This window comes from Anomaloglossus baeobatrachus, chromosome 1 (assembly GCF_048569485.1).
Source record: "Anomaloglossus baeobatrachus isolate aAnoBae1 chromosome 1, aAnoBae1.hap1, whole genome shotgun sequence".
NCBI classification, from domain to species: domain Eukaryota; kingdom Metazoa; phylum Chordata; class Amphibia; order Anura; family Aromobatidae; genus Anomaloglossus; species Anomaloglossus baeobatrachus.
In genome coordinates this window covers 767,964,727-767,982,757 of record NC_134353.1, presented here as the reverse complement: position 1 = coordinate 767,982,757, position 18,031 = coordinate 767,964,727, and the positions used below count along the sequence as shown (strand labels likewise).

Genomic DNA, 18,031 nt, shown 5'->3' with positions numbered 1-18,031 from the left:
CTCTCGAAGCCACAGGAGCCTGCGGATAGCGAGGGAAGTAGCCGAAGCCACCGCAGTGCGGTGAGAAGCCTCCAGCATGGCAGACATGGCATAGGATGAAAAGACTGGAGCCTGGAAGTTAAAGGAAACCATGTCGGGCATAAAGTCCCTGGTGAGGGAATGCATCTCCTCCAGAGAAGCAGAGATGGCTTTGAGAGCCCGCACTGCTGCAAAAGATGGGGAGAACGAGGCCCCTGCTGCATCATATATAGATTTGGCCAGAAGGTTAACCTGGCGGACAGTGGGATCCTTAGAGAGGTGCCGTCAGCCACTGATACAACTGTCCTGGCTGAAAGTCTAGACACCGGAGGGTCCACCCTTGGTGAATGAGCCCACTCCTTGACCACCTCTGGTGGAAGGGAGAAACAGTCATCAGAACCACGCTTTGGGAAGCGTCTGTCAGGACAGGCTCTGGGCTTGGTCACAGTGGCCTGAAAAACTGGAGTGGTTAAGGAACACACTCCTTGTTCTCCTAAGGTATACTGATGCCTTTCTGCCAGAGGGGGATGCTCCCCTGATACAGGCGGATTGAGGTCCAGTACAAATATAATGGACGCAATCAAATCATTAGCATCTGCGTCACCTTCGGACAGATCAATACATGAAGTAGCGTCCGAGCCCCTAGAAAAGGCATCCTCCTCGTCCTGCGAGTCCGCTCGTAAATCAGAGCTGCGGGACGAGGAAGGAAAGGGGACCCTGCGTCTCCATTTTAGGAGGACGGGGACTGAGACCAGATGAACAATCCTCTGTGAGCTTTGCTGAGCGAGCCGTAGCAGCAGAAGCGCCCTGAGAAGGGGGCTGATGCATGCTCAGCAGTGTCCGGGACAGCTGTCCCCTGGAGAGAGGGATTCTACCCAAACCGGGGGTTCAGCCACCGGAGCCGGAGCAGCTGGAAGGACCACTGATGAGCCTCCAGGCTGAGGGACCACTGTGTTAGAGCAAGCATCACAATGTGGTTATGTGCTCGGTACAGGCAGTACGAGTCTACATGCAGTGTATAATAAGAACAGCCTTGCAGCCTTGCTCTGATGTGAGACATGCTGCAGAAGTGGGGGCTCTGTCCAGAATGACCCCCAGCAGAGTATATAAACAGTGTATATAAGCAGCTGCACAACCAGAGGTTGTGGCTTGCCAGACCGTTTAACATAGAGACATCTCTGTGCCCTCCAGATCCCCCAGCCCAGGCCCCCATTTGTCACAATGTGTTATGCAGACATTGAGAACGCCGATAAAATGGCGCCGGAGCGAGGAGAGGGGGCGGGGCCTACTCTGAGAGCGAGATCCGGAGGGCAAATGAGGCATACAGGGGAGGGAATCTTTCCTCAGTGAGGAGTGTCCGTTCCCTGTGCTGAACAGCCGCTGGGCGGAGCCGCACTGTGCCTCTGCATGACTGACATGCAGAGGCAGTGAAACCGAAAGTAGGCGGCAACTGAAGCCGGGGCCTAGATTTAAACATGCGGCCAGCGTGCAGGCACCATCGGCGCGGTTCTCCAGTGAAAACTGGAGAACCGGCCGGAAATGTTAACACACTCTCCCCAATATATAAAGTACAAGGGACCCCTGGAAAGACCACTTTTTGTGGTAATAACGTCTCAGTACTTAGCTTATGAGACGCAGGTGCCAGGTCCCTGGGGGATGAGCGCTCCGTCCGGCAGGATCCTGAAAGGGCTGCGGATGGAGACCGGTCTCCTGCAAAGCAGTGAGAACCGTGATGGCTCCCACTTCAAGCCAGAGCCTCAGGGGATGGTGAAGGAGCGCGGCATGTGAAGGCTCCAGCCTTGTAAAATCAACCTTAACAGCACCGCCGACACAGTGGGGTGAGAAGGGACATGCCGGGAGTCCAGACTGGACCCGCTTTTCTTCCAAATCTTTGAAATCAAAAATCAAAAATCAAAATTCAGAGGATGCATGAGTGTGTGTGACCTCCTGAACACAAAGCATTGAACTGGGTGGATTTGTCATCCGGGGGGTGTATATGCTCGGAGGGAGGAGCTACACTTTTAGTGTAGTACTTTGTGTGTCCTCCGGAGGCAGAAGCTATACACCCATGGTCTGGGTCTCCCATAAGGAACGAAGAAAAAAAACTATAAAACACGATATATATCGCTATAGCAGTGGATTGGGACAGATAACAAAACAGTGTGAAAAAAAGATTAACTTAAATTGTAAAAAATGTTTCACTAAAGCAAAAAATTCAGATATAAAACATTCTCTAAAGCCTGCTTTACACGGGACGACCGATTGTGCGATTTCACAATAGATTGTATCCGCCCCCGTCATTTGTGCGTCAAGGGCAAATCGCTGCCCGTGTCGCACAAAGTCGTGAAATCCCCGTCACACGTACTTACCTGCTGAGCAACGTCGCTGTTGGCGGCGAACGTCCACTTCCTGAATGAGGAGGGACGTTTGGCGTCACAGCGACGTCACACAGCCGCCGGCCAATAGAAGCAGAGGGGCGGAGATGAGCGGGATGTAAACATCCCGCCCACCTCCTTCCTTCCGCATAGCCGTCGGGAGCCGTGGGACGCAGGTAAGCAGAGTTCATCGCTCCCGTGGTGTCACACGGAGTGTCGTGCGCTGCCACGGGAACGATGAACAACCGGCACAAGTAAAAATAAACGATATTATGAAACTGAGCGACGAGTACACGACACGATTTGTGAGAGATACTGCGTCGCTCAGAGGTTTCACACGACAACGTCGTGTATGATGCCGGATGTGCGTCACGAAAACCGTGACCCCGACGATGCATTGCACGATCCGTTGTCTCGTGTAAAGCACCCTTTAGGCCTCCTTCCTTAAACCTCGTGTCTAATGTTCATGTAATGTTCGCTTTCACACGTGTCTGAGACATGTTCACACGCATACTAAGTAAAGTAAATAAAGATTGTCACGCCTCTGTTTTTTCACAGGGACTGTGTGTCCGGGTGATTCTCAGGGAGACAAGTCAGTTGTGTTCCAGTAGCACGGGTCAAATGCTTGAATTCCCCATTGACTTCTATTATACTTAGTAAATGAGTCAAGCCAGTAAGAGAGTCAAAATGCTGGTTACAAGTACCGAGCTCCCGAGCGTGGTAGTGCTTGCTCATCACTAATTGTTACCCTTTTGCTCATCAACGCAGTATAAGTGATAAGACGTTTGCAGGTTCAAGTTCCCAAAAGGGGCTAAATATTAGTGGATGAATATTCTAAAAGCAAAACCCAAAAAACAAACAATGATGGAATTGTGTTCACTCCAGGTTTATATAGTAATGTGGGGAGGGGGTGCCATTACAATTTTTGCCTCAGGCAGTAGAAAAGCTAGAACAGGCATTGGATTTGATTATTGCACTGCACAAATCTGTGAGTTATATTTTATTGATGGATTTTTTTTTTCTTTTTGACAGGAAAGATTCCCTAGAGGACGGCGGGAGAGGTGGGGGTGCTATTTAAATTTTCTCCTGACGCAGCAGAAAATCAAGAATTGGCCATGGTTTACACTCCGCTAAGCCTGTGAATGTGCTGAGTGGGACGTCAGCCAATTAGATTTTGGGCATGATTGGAGAAAATCCACGACTTTTCAGTTTATTGTCTGGAAAGGAGCGGGGGGCAGCACAATTGTAACCTTTGCTTTACGATTTTACCAGTGATTGCCATCTCTGATAGACATACATGTTCTGGATGGTATTTATCAGCTCTAACATGCTCTGCTTTTCGAAACTTGATAGGTTCCCTTTAAAATCAGTGGCGTAATTTGAAATTCGTGGTCACAATGCCAAAAGCTCCCACAGTGCCCCAAACTATCATTACGTCTCATAGTATTGTTTTTCTAGTATTGTTTTTCTCATATGGGCCAAGGGACATTTTGGGCTCCCTAAGGCTACAGGGCCTGGGTGCGACTGCAAACCCTTGTTTAAAAGAAATTTGAAAACCTGAGGGTAGAAGATTTATAAGGTAAAACAATGTAACCTCGTACCTCCCTTGCTGTTGCTCAGAGCTTTGCGGATGTGATCCCTTACTCTTTCTGTTGTCACAGAATCCAAATCACTGTCAACAGTGACGGCATCAAAACTCATCAAAGGAACACCTTAAGGTAAGAAAATTACGTTTTTAACAACTCAGATGTCTGAAAATAGTAAACCAATACCTTTTTATAGGCTTGTTGACCAATGTGATAGACTTTAGAGGTGGCCATGAAAACTTGCAATTCAATTGGTTGACTATCAATATTTTAGGTAACACGTACCAGTCAAAATGTAGGTATATTGGAGTGGAATTCCCGTCCTATCCTACCACCCTCTATCTGCAGCATGTTACATTTATGCAGGTGAAACAGGCAGGTAACAGCAGTGATCCAGCTTGGAATGAGACGATATACAATAAATGTGCGGTATGGCCTCTATGTTCTGGTCCTAGGGTTGTATAGGACACCTGCTGCATTTCAGTATATAATGTGAGCTGCAATATCCACAGGTGGCAATACCACCCTATAATAACACAGTGATGTACAGTGGTATGCAAATGTTTGGGTACCCATGGTCAAAATTACTGTTATTGTGAACAGTTGAGCAAGTTGAAGATGAAATAATCTCTAAAAGGCATAGAGTTACAGATGACACATTTCCTTTGTATTTTAGGCAAAACAATATATATTTTCATTTTTTACATTTGAAAAATTACAAAATGAAAAATGGGCTGATGCAAAAGTTTGGACACCCTTAGAGATTTGTGTGTTCAGGTAACTTTGACCGGGGTATCAGACAAAAATTAACCTGTTAGGGTTATGGCTTGTTCACCATCATCGTTAGGAAAGGCCAGGTGATGAAAATTTCACAGATTTATAAAAACCAGCCTCCTCTAACCTTGTGCCAAAAAAACAGCATCCATGGGTTCTTCTAAGCATCTGCCTAGCACTCTGAAAATAAAAATGGTGGAGGCCCACAAAGCAGGAGAAAGCTATAAGTTGATAGTGAAGTGTTTCCAAGCTGCCCTTTCCTTAGTTTGAAATTAATTAAGAGATGGCAGATAACAGGAATAGTACAAGACAAGATAAGGTCTGGAAGACCAAGCAAAAATGTCTGAGAGCTGTTTGTAGGATTGCTAGAGAGGCAAATCAGAACTCCTGGTTGACTGCAAAAGACCTTCAGGAAGATTTAGCAGACTCTGCAGTTGTGGTACATTGTTCTACTGTTCAGAGACACTTGTACAAATATGGCCTTCATGGAAGAGTCATCAGTAGAAAACCTCTCCTGTGTCCTCACCATAAAATTCTGCATCTGAAGTATGCAAAAGAACATCTAAACAAGCCTGATACATTTTGGAAAAAAGTTCTGTGGATCGATGAGGTTAAAATGTAACTCTTTGGAAACAATGATCAATGGTATGTGTGGAGAAAAAAGGGCACAGAATTTCAGGAAAGAACATAACCCCAACTGTTAAGCATAGAGGTGGATCAATCATGCTTTGGGGTTTTGTTACAGCCAATGACATGGGGGAAATTTCATGGGTAAAGGGAAGAATAGATTCAATGAATCTAATGAATGAAATTCTTGATGCAAGCATAACATTACCTGCAAAAAAAAATCTGAAATAGAAAACAGAATGCCTTCTACAAATGTATAATTATGCTAAACCCAAATCAACATCCACAATATAGACTACTGCAAACTGAAGGTTTTACAGTGGCCCTCACAGTCTCCTGATCTGAACATCATTAAAAATCTGTGGCTAGACCTCAGAAGAGCAGTGCATGCAAGACGACCAGGAATCTCACAGAACTGGAAGACTTTTCCAAGAAGGAATGGATAAAAATACCTCAAGGAAGATTTGAAACCATGCAGGGTGCCCAAACTTTTGCATCAGCCCATTTTCCTATTTTGTTCATTTAAAAATGTAAAAGATAAAAATATATATATTTTCTTTCTTTTGCCTAAAATACAAAAGAAATGTGTCATCTTTAACTTTATACCTTTTAGATATCATTTCAACTTTTCACAATAATAGTAATTTTGACCGGAGCACACAAACGTCTGCATGCCACTGTAAACTGTAAATGTGATTCTACCTCAGTAACAGTAATTTGACCGGAGGCGCACAAACTTCTGCGTGCCACTGTAAACTGTAAATGTGATTCCTCTTCAGTAACAGTAATTTTGACTGGAGATGCCCAAACTTTTGCATGCCACTGTAAATATGATTTCTCCTCAGTGCTATCTAAGGCCACTTTCACACTGCTTTCCTCTCCCTGTTCAGTGGTCCCATTGAGGCTTCCGTCCGAACCCCCTGCAAAAAGAGTTTCGGACGTACGTGTATACGGGGCCACTACGTCTGGGTGTCCGTCTCCAATAGGTATATACTCCAGAGAACGGTGCAGGATAGAACACACGGTGACTCCGTCAGCATGATTATAGTCAATGGGCCCGTTGGTGCATACGTCCAAAACCCGTTTTGCGGGGGGTTTGGACTGAAACCCTGAAGGCATCACTTAATGGGGGGAGGAACACAGTGTAAAAGCGGCCTAATTGTCTATCTGCAAATGTTTCCAAGACTGTAACTGATTTACACTGAGGGACACAAAATAGTATAGAACTGTAAATGGGGCTAAGGAAATGCTATTTCTGAAAGATAATTCAGGTCATAGGCATTAGATAAACTTTAGAGTATCCGCTGACTACATGATGCCTATGGGTTCAGCCAGGCAGTCATCCATCATCTTCTGACAGCAGAAATGAGGACAGAACAGCTTGGATTTTGATCTATTCAATTCCTTGCTGGATGCCAGACACTAAACAGCATACAATGTCTGTTCAGCTGATCAAAACGGAGAGTAGTTAAAGGGGTTGTCCACTACTTTGATCCTTGGGACAGGTGATCAATATCAGATCGGTGTTGTGGCTGACACCCATTACAGAGAGCTGGAGTTCAGCTCCTGTTCAGCTGAAACAAGGCAAGGATAACTACAGCACAGTGCTGTGACAACAAGCTGCCGCAGGAGCTGAAACCAGCTGATCAGTGGAGGTCCTGGGTGTCAGACACCAATCATCTGATATTGTTTACTTGTCCTAAGGATAGCATAAGTTATCAGTAGTCAAAGTAGTGGTCAACTCTTTTAAGAAGGAGTTCGGAAAAGATTTAAAGGGATCGTCTACTACTCAGACAACCCATTCACAATCACTATATTTCCCCATGTAAAATAATAGCAGCTATACTCCCCTCCAGCGTTGTCGGCTGCTGCTCTCCCAAGGCAGCAGCTGCCACTTCTTCCGGGTGTCAGTTTGGTATGAAGAAAGTGAAGCAACTGCTGATTGGCTGCAGCGCACACGTGACATTGCCCCCAGAGAGCAGAGGCCAACATTGCTGGAGCGGCGCCCACCCTGGAGGGGAGTATAGCTGATAGTATTTTACGAGGGGGAAATATAGGGAGTGAGAAGGGGCTGTCCGAGTAGTGAATAACTCCTTTATGCACTTACAGAATATGTACGTAACTTTAAATGAACAGGAATGACAAATACTATCCCGGTAAATTATTACTTACCGGCCACATGTTTGTGTAAGGAACTTTTCTTGTCTTTGGTCAATGAGGAGTCCACAGGGATTCGCTCTTCCACTTGATCATTTTGTTCTGTGAACATAAAACCACAGGCATAGAAATAAAGCACCACAAGCACAGCATCTATTACTAGACATAAGGATCAGTAGAGATAGGCAAGTCATTAGAATAAGTAACTTCTCCACTGTCAAACTGTCATTGAAATGTATGGCCATAATCACCATAGTTACGTTTTGATTAAAAAGGTAGAAGCTTTGAAGCCTAAGAACACCATCCCAACTGTGAAACATGGGGGTGGCAGCTTCATGCTCTGGAGTTTTTTTTACTGCAGGAGGGACTCGTGAATTTCCCAAAATAGATGGCATCATGAGGTAAGAAGAGTATGCTGCAATACTGAAGCAACATCTCAAGACATCAGCCAGGAACTTAAAGCTTGGGCGGAAATGGGTTTTCCAAATGGACAATGACGAGAAGCATACTGCCAAACTGGTTACAAAGTGGCTTAAGGATAACAAAGTCAATGTTTTGAAGTGGCCATCACAATGCCCTGATCTCAAGCCTATTGAAAATTTATGGGCAAAGCTGAAAAGGCAGGTGCGAGCAAGGCGACCTACAAACATGGCTCAGATACAATAGTTCTGTCAAGAGGAATGGGCCCAAATTCCGTCCAGCTATTGTGAGAAGCTTGTGGAAGGGTATCCAAAACATTTGACCCAAGTTTTACAGTTTAAGGCAATGGTACCAAATACTAATGAAATGTATGTAAACTTTTGACTTGCAGAAAGTAATAAAAATGCCTTAAAACATTCTCTGTCTCTCATTATTCTGGCATTTGGCAAATATAAATAATTTTGGTAATCCTAATTGACCTAAAATAGGAAAGGTTTATTCTGATGTCATGTCTGGTTTCAACTGTACGTACACATGAATATTCAAGTGTCTAATGATACTGCTAGAACTAAGATTACCTGAACACAAATACTAATATCAACTTGGATATCACTGAAATAATGCTAATTTACATGGATTTATTCTTATAGATTTCAACTTAAAGGGAATCTCTGTAATCAGAATTTTACTATGTAATCATGATATAGCATGATATAGGATTTGAGACCCCGATTCCAGCGATGTGTCACATGTCAGTCTGCATGCTATCATTTTAATACAATCACAGTTTTCTCTGCTGCAAATCTGAGTGCTCAGAATGCTGAGCAGTGTGTAGCCCCGCCCACACCACTGATTGGCAGCTTTATGTTTACTGTACATTGACAGAAAGCTACTAATCAGTGGTGGGGGTCGACGATTACACAGAGCAGTTGACTAGGTGACATAAGATACCTTGTCCTGTAGTGATAATCTCATGTTGATTAAACACTGAATTTAGTGAAATAGCAAAACATAGCCTAGTAAGCAACACATCATTGTAATCAGGGTCTCTGTCCCTACTTCACACTGCTTCCATTTTACATTGAAAAAAACTGCTGACAGATTCCCTTTAAGGCTTTGTGCGCACTGGAATATGGAATTTTCTCAAGAAAATTCCGCAGGCATTGAAAGATTACCGCACCCGCGGTAAAAAAAAAACGCGGCATTGCTGCGGTATTTTCGCAGTTTTGCCGCGTGCGGGTTGGTACATGTGCTTTAATGCATTCAATGCAATAAAGCACATTGAAGAAAAAAAAAAAAAAAGCCTTTTCCTAGATAGCAGATAGATAAATAGATAGAAGAATAGATAGAGAGATAGCTAGACAGTTAGATAGAGGGATAGACAGAGGGATAGATAGACAAGTCCCTGTGAGCACACGCTGCATTTCTCATGGTCGGTAGTGTGTTCACATTACCGGCCGTGGGAAATGACCGGTAATTACCTCTCTTCGAGGCTGCATTCAGCTGTGTGTCAGTCGCGGCTGGATGCATGCATCGCAGGACGTGGATTACGCCGGAGCGGTGTGTTTCGGGGGGTTAATAAATGGGTGAACCAGGAGCTTTTTTGTGTTTTATTTAAAATAAAGGATTTTTCGGTGTTTGTGTTTTTTCACTTTACTTACGGGTTGATCATGTCAGCTGTCTCATAGATGGTGCCATGATCAAGCATGGACTTAGTGGCGGCGATCCGCCGCCATTAACTCCTTATATTACCCTGACTGCCACAGCATCACGGCAGCAGGAAGAGCCGGGGTCACTCCGGTACTGTCGCATAATGGATGCGACAGTCCAGGGACAGCTGCGGCTGATATTCTCGGGTGCGGGAGGGAGGAGGGAGGCGGGGGACATTAACCCTGCCCCTCGCTCTCTCCAGTCTGAGAATACCGGGCCGCCGCTGTGTGCTTACCTCGGCTGGACGGTAAAAATACGGCGGAGCACACGTGGGGTTTTTTCTATATGTCCGTTTGCTTTCTATGTGTATTCTATGTGTCTGTGTGTGAGTGCAATCTGTGTGTGCTATGTCTCCGTGTGAGTGTGATCTGTCTGTGATGTGTGTGTTTACTCTCTGCTCCACTTCCTCTTCCTGGCATAATGACATCACTTCCCTGCAAACCGCAGGCAGCGATGTACATTACCGCAGGTAAACTGCAAAATACCGGAGGGAATAACGCAGGAAAACGCAATGAACCGCACAGAATTTGCTGCCTGCGTTATTCCCTGCGGGATTTCACGATTACATTGCAGTCAATAGAGTGAAATCCCGCAGCGACGTGCGGAAAAGAAGTGACATGCAATTGTTTTTGCTGCGGGAATCCCGCAGCAAAACATGCAGCTGTCAAATTCCGCATAGTGCGCACAGCATTTTTTTTTTCCATAGGTTTTGCTGGTGATTCACTGCAGAGATGTTATGAACATTTTCTGCAGCGAAACATGCAGGAAATCCACAGCAAATACCGGCAAGTGCGCACAGGGCCTAAAGGGAGAAGACAATGATGAACTGTCCCCTATGTATTGCTGCTATTACCAATAAACCTTGTATAAGATTCTATAAAACGATTTAGGTAGCCATGGTGGCACCCTAGTGTAATATTTGATTTACTTGTAATCATTAAATACTTTTAATCAATGAGAGAATAGGGAACTTATGTCCTGTATGTAACGTGGACATCTCTATTTTTGCTTTCTAGCAACTCAATTCTCGGGCAATTATACAGGTCCACTGATCTATATTACCTTCACATGAAGATTAATAACACGATGTCCACACTACAGTGCCCAGGAGAATGTCTCACAAATTAATGAGAAAATGAAGTGAATGGTTGGAGCATCCTTGCGTGATGGTTTCCATACCACTGGGCATTATTCTCTATTATGATACCACTATTTATTCCATATTATGATCATTTTGGGATATTTTTTTAATCAAATTCCTGTGCAACGTACTGATGTATTAGTTTCACAACATTTTTCTAATCAGAGTCCTGACTCTGTAAATTATGAAATATAAGTTTACATTTTTTTATTTTTAAACCACTTACAGGGAACAAACCAGCAGGATTTTCATATGTAAAGTAAAGCCAGTGCTGTACTGGCCCTAGGATGCTGAATGTAAGCATAACTTTTGTTCAGAGATTGAAGGCTTTATTTCAGAAATATGTGCATGTAAAGTTCCAGCAGTGCCCTGCTATTTAATTGACAGATGCAACAGGAAGGGAAGATGTGGGACGGGTCTTCCTATCTATTCCCACCCCTCTCTGCCTTCCTGGGTTTCCTCCCCCTTTCGCCATCATGAACGTTAATTACTGCGCAAGCAGACAGACAGGGGCAGGAATAGATAGCTAGACTGGACCCACATATCCCCTTTCTGTTGCACCTGTCAAATAACACTGCATTGCTGTAACTTTACCGGCACATATTTCTGAAATAAAACCTCCAATCTCAGAACAAAATCTATGCTTACATTCAGCATCCTAGAGCCTGTATAGCACTGGCTTTACTTTATATATGAAAATCCTGATGGTTGACTCCCTTTAGATATGCAGACTATTTCTGCTTTGGCGATTTCAGTATTTTTCTCCTCTTTTTCAGAGTCATATCTTTATTTTCTCTGTAAACCTAGCCATACTAGGATGGGTTGTAGTTTTGAATGACACTAGTTATTTTACCATGTAGCTTAAAGCCTGCTTTACAAGTTGCAATTTCACATACGATTTCGTATGCGATTTGCAACGCCCCCATCATTTGTGTGGCACGTTCAATTTGTTGAACGTGCCGCACATATGAGTAACCCCCCGTCATATGTACTTACCCGTCCATACGACCTCGATGTAGGCGGCGAACGGACTTTCGGCGTCACAGCGACGTCACGCGGCAGCCGGCCAATAGAAGCGGAGGGGCGGAGCTGAGCAGGTTGTAAACATCCCGCCCACCTCCTTCCTTCAACATTGTGGGCCGGGAGCCGCAGGACACTTGTAAGATCTGTTCATCGTTCCCGGGGTGTCACACACTGCGATGTGCGCTACCCCGGGTACGATGAACAACCTGACGTACAATTCTAGAGAAAGGTACGATGTGTATGCGATGAACGTTTTAACGTTCAATCGCAATCGCACGTACCTGTCACACACTGCAATGTACTTACAATGCCAGATGTGCGTCACTTACGACGTGACCCCGCCGACACATTGTAAGATACATTGCAGCGTGTAAAGCGGGCTTAAGGGAGAATGTTAATAAAAAAATTCCAAAGGTTTTGAAATGATGAAAAATAAACCGCCATTCTGCCATTGCTTTTTGGAGTTTCATATTTACAGGGTTAATTGTTCAGTAACAATGACCTGACGTCATGCTTCTCCAAGCCATTATGGTTACGGTAATACCAAACATGTATAAGTCTTCATTTTCAGAGACTCATGGCAATTTCAGTTTTCCATCAATTGAGCTGTGTTGAGTTTATTTTTTTTTTCGTGCTTAGCCTGCATTTTTATTATGTTTCAATCACTTTTTAAAACCCATCAACTTTGGAATTTCAATTTTCAATATTCACTGTATGGGTTAAAAAATGTTATATTTTGATACGGGAGGACTTCTATGGACATCACAATACTAAATATGTATTATTTTTACATAGAGGGGTTGATTCACATTTTTAGGTTATTTTTACTTCTGTTAATATTTTTACAAGCTGTTTTGGTTTTTTTTACTGCTTTTTTTTTTTAATCCCACAAAGCCTAGTGTTTGCTTTACATGAGAATAAAAATGGCAGCAAAGGGGGATCAGTTATCATCCGAACAAATGCCTGGGCCATATTATGGTGCTTAAATGCATCTATCACTGATTGACATCAAAGGGATGTAACAGCAGCGATCTATGCCAGCACCAATCGCTGCTGTAAAGGCTGCTTTACACGCAGCGACATCGCTAGTGAAAAGCACCCGCTCCCGTCGGAAGCTCCTGAAAGCACAGCGACGTCACACGGCAGCCGTCCAAAAGAAGCGGAGGGGCAGAGAGCAGCCAAATGAAGGTCACGCCCACCTCGTTGCCAGAGGACACAGATACAGTGTTGTTCGTCGTTCCTGGGGTTTCACACGTAGCGATGTGTGCTGCCTCAGGAACGACAAACAACCTGCGTCATGCACCATTAACGATATTTGGGATTTGAATGATGTGTCAACGATCAACGATTAGGTGAGTATTTTTGATCGTTAGCACGTTTCACACGCAACGACGTCGCTAACGAGGCCGGATCAGCGTCACGAATTCCGTGACCCCAACGACATCTCGTTAGCGATGTCGTTGCGTGTAAAGCCCTCTTTAGAGTCAATGCCAGCTACGTAAAAGACCTAGCATCTTCTCTGTATGGTGCAGGCTAAGCTCCTGAGCCTTTTCCACACGTACAAAAAGACCCCTTTCCGTTGTAGTATTCACACTTTTCAGTGATTTTACTCATTCCCTGTAATATTGGTCTTTTCTCTTCCTGTGGGTGGCTTCAGCTCATGCCATGTGTCCAGGAAGCAAAATGAGTGCATTACAGTCTTGTTCCTTCTAACTCCTCATCTCCTGTCTCCGCCTGTGATGCACAGAGAAAAAAATAGCTAATGTCATATCTCTCTATTCTCTCTTGTCCCCGCTTGTAACATCCACTCCACCTGCAGTAGTTGTCCTGATAACTACATAGTATTAGTCTCTTCACTGTCAGATCAATACACAGCAAGAGCAGAGACAGTACAAAGCTACTGAGCATGTGCGTCCTTCACCCAAGGTGGACATGCACTCCATCCACAGGAGTAACAGCAGGGGACACTACTACTGATGAAAATGTGATGGCAAATTTACACTTTCTATCACGCTATACTATCAATCACACTATTTGACACCTATATGACGTATATTGTAAGGCCACTTCTTTTCACTGTTTTGAATAATAGTTTCCATGAGAAAACTCCTTTGAAATCAATGTTTGCTTTTTTAAATACCAGTAAACCAATCATACTATGACCCCTTCTATGACTTACTTAAACTGTCAGTACAGTTTGCTTGTCCTAAGTCTGCTTCACCATGTAACGCTTTCTTACTAGTTGATAGCGATCCTCCAGCATCTTTCCTCCAGTCCACACAGCTTGGCAAGTCCCATGACTCAGATGCTTGATAGACCGTATTAGTACCCCTATCATCTTCTTTTATGTCAATAAGGTCAAGTTCTTGAGATCTATACTTTAAGCCTGCATCCAATGTGTCTGTACGACAGTCCTCTGTTCCTGTGCCAGCAGTACTCATTACAAAGTTTATCTTATCACATCCAATTTGATTCACATCTGCAGAATATGGATATGTATCAAGCTCCCTGTCGTCCGGATAATTGTTGGTTGATAGTGAAGTTTCAGTCCTGTTCATGTTTTCTCTTACCATAAAGTTCCCAGTATGACGAAATGGCTGATGCTCCTCACCACCTCTTGATGACAAGTGGCTTACAGCAGAACTTCTCTCTAAACTTGGTAGACTTGATATTGGAGTACGATTTGTTTGGCTTAGCCTTGAAATTTGACCACCTAATGACTCCACGCTACTTTTCCTTTCTTGGTTTCTGTCTAAAGCTTGGTCCTCTACATTTTTGTTAAGAGCTGCTTGCAAGTCATCCTCCAACTCTTCTTTGAACTGTTGAAGGATGTCTTCTCTCCTGGCTGTGTTCAAATGGTCTTCAGGGTTATCATCAAATGATGGAAGTATTAGTGATGCACTTTGAGAGTAATCTACCATAGTTTTTCCAGTGTCATACTGTGCATTTTCATGGGCCTCTGAACTCACAATTGGTTCAACCATACGTTGTTTAAACTTTACAGCAAAGTCCTCTGTGCACACACTTTCCGCAGAGGTGGAGTCACTCTGGTATTCTTCCCCCACTGACTGTTCAGAGCCCAGTAGCTGGGATAGCCTCCATTTGTACTCATCTTTCTTGCTGTCTGTGTGTGTCCTGTGATCTCTAGCATCAGAGGTAACATCATCTTCAGCTTTATAAGAAGTGACTTCATGCAGTTGCTGTTTATCTGCACAAGAGACGGAGAGGGTATAAGATAACATAGTAATTGTTAGCTCCTCCGTGTACTATCCCAATGGTCTTATGAGTCAGGCATCAGTAAATGAGGCACATGAAAATGCACAAACTAAATTCTATCAGTAGCACATTACTATGCTTTGTTGCTTCAGATCATGTACACTTTTAGTTGAATGGCTACATCAATAATCCAATACTGCAATTACCTAAGAAGCATTTGCCAAAGTAACACAGATTAAAGGGAACCTAGCAGATCCCCCAATGCCCTACAACCCACCAGTATTTCTATATCAGTTACTAAATACCCTGTCTACACAGCCCTTAATTGTGTTTAAGACCTAATCGCATGTTTAAAAAAACTCTTTATAAACCCTGTTTTTAATATGTTAATTAGGCTTTTGACTAATCGATGGGGTATTAGTTTCCCCAGACTAATCGGAACTCTCATCATGTTATCAGGCCCCTATGGGCATAAGAACATGATTTGCCAAAGCCCTTGTCATCGCCAGCTCATTGCAAACCTCAAGCATGCACGCGGCTTTCTTCAGAACATCATTTGGGTATTTAGTACTATTGGGCTGGAGGGCATGACCTATCATGTTCCCCTAAGGGTTTTTTTGTCTTGAAATAGTTTAACCCCATCGGCTTGCTTTAAGAGGTTTTGCTCAATAAATAATAAAATTAGCAGGACTCGCGTTCCCCTGCTTAATCAGTGGTTCTCCAATACTGTTCCAGTGCTTGTTTACATGCCGCTGCCGTGACGTCATATCTACAGTGCATATCACCACTGCAGCCAATTACTGAACTCAGATGCTCTGTCTACTGTATGTAGATGACATGACCTGCTTATCCTAGCGATTAGCTGCAGCGGTCACGTGGGCTGTAGGGTTAGGGATTACAGCCTGTAAACAATCACCAGGAGCAGGGGCTGGAACAGTTGATTTTATTCTTTTTAGCTATAGGAAGTGGATGGGGTGAAAAATCTTACAGATGGAAATCCCTTTAAAGCTTGCACTGAAGGCAATTCTGACCAGTGCAAAGCCTGTTATACGGACAGCATTACTGAGCGTTTCTTATGGTGATGGAATAAGATAGCACTTTACCGTATGCTCTATAAATATCCAAACATACTATCTAAGCTACATTACTAAAAGCATACTTAAAGGGGAAGTTCATTTCTAAGAATATTCCATTATTAAGATGGCAGGTATGGAGGTTGTGATTCAAGCAGTGTTTGGATCCTCATACCAAAAAAAACAAAAGATGAGTATATGCAAAACCTTATGTTTTTTTCAAAACCCTAAAAAAAATTATTAAGAGTAAAATATCTATCTATCTATCTATCTATCTATCTATCTATCTATCTATAGATATATATATATATATATATATATATATATATATATATATATATATATAAAAAAACTAGAAGCAGGAAATATTATAAACAAACAAAAAGACACAGATTCAGTGTCAATGTTCCAGTTCTATAAGGCCACGTGCACATGTTGAGTATTTGGGAGTTTTTTACCTCAGTATTTGTAAGGTTAAACCAGGAGTGGGTGATAAATACGAAAATGGTGCTCTTGTTTCCATTGTACTTTTCCTCTGATGGTGCCACTCCTGGTTTTGGCTTCACCAACTGCTCAACGTATGCACAGGGCCTTGTAGATGAAACATAATGTGAGCTACCAGTAATTTAGAGTTTTTTACTTCAGTACTTGTAAGGCAAAACAAGTAGTAGGTAAAAAATGCAGAAGTGTTGCCCGTGTTTCTATAAGGCCCCTTTCACATTGCGTTTTTCTCTATGTCCACAGGTCCCGTCGGGGCATCCGTCCGGACCGCCCCTCCCCCACTCTGCAAAACGTGCTCCGGACGCATGCGCCCGACAGGGCCATTCACTGCTATGGAGCGCACTGAGTTATCGTGTGCTCTGTTTTGTGCAATTTTGTGCATATATACGTTTCTGCAGACGGACACCCGAACGTAGGTGGTCTACGTTCGGGTGTCCGTCTGCAGAAACGTATATGTGCACAAAATTGCACAAAACAGAGCACACGCTAACGCAGTGCGCTCCATAACAGTGAATGGCCCTGTCGGGCGCATGCGTCCGGAGCACGTTTTGCAGAGTGGGGGAGGGGTGGTCCGGACGGATGGCCTGACGGGACCTGTGGACGTAGAGAAAAACGCAATGTGAAAGGGGCCTTATACTTTTCCTGTGATATAAGTACTGAGGTAAAAAAATTCACAAAATATTGTGTGCACGTGGCCTAAAGGCTCTGTCACACACAGAGATAAATCTGCGGCAGATCTGTGGTTGCAGTGAAATTGTGGACAATCAGTGCCAGGTTTGGGGCTGTGTACAAATGGAACAATTTGTCCATGATTTCACTGCAACCACAGATCTGCCAAAGATTTATCTCTGTGTGTGACAGGGGCTTAGGCGGGCTTTGCACGTTGCGACATCGCAAGCCGATGCTGCGATGTCGTACGCGACAGTCCCCGCCCCAGTCGCAGGTACGATATCTTGTGATAGCTGGCGTAGCGAAAATTATCGCTACGCCAGCTTCACATGCACTCACCTGCCCTGCGACTGTCGCTCTGGCCGGCGACTCGCCTCCATCCTAAGGGGGCGGGTCGTGCGGCGTCATAGCGACGTCACACGGCAGGCGGCCAATAGCGGCGGAGGGGCAGAGATGAGCAGGATGTAAACATCCCGCCCACCTCCTTCCTTCCATAGCCGCCAGCGGCAGGTAAGGTGATTTTCCTCGCTCCTGCGGCTATACACACAGCGATGTGTGCTGCCGCAGGAGCGAGGAACTACATCGTACCTGTCGCGGCACCGGCATTATGGAAATGTCGGAGGCTGCAACGATGATACGATAACGACGCTTTTGCGTTCGTTCATTGTATCATCTAGGATTTACACACTACGACATCGCAAGTGACGCCGGATGTGCGTCACTTTCGATTTGACCCCACCG

General features: G+C 44.1%; 1 protein-coding gene across 1 annotated transcript in view; it reads right to left on the bottom strand.

Annotated features, from left to right (window-relative positions):
• The window catches only part of LOC142251937 (uncharacterized), a 196,233-nt gene that overhangs the window by 141,757 nt on the left and 36,445 nt on the right, over window positions 1–18,031 (bottom strand). Inside the window, exons 4-5 of the mRNA XM_075324984.1 lie at window positions 7,553–7,639; window positions 3,995–4,105 (exon numbers count right to left, since the gene is read on the bottom strand). Coding sequence (XP_075181099.1) covers window positions 3,995–4,105; window positions 7,553–7,639 — 198 coding nt within the window. The remainder of the gene's footprint in view (window positions 1–3,994; window positions 4,106–7,552; window positions 7,640–18,031) is intronic.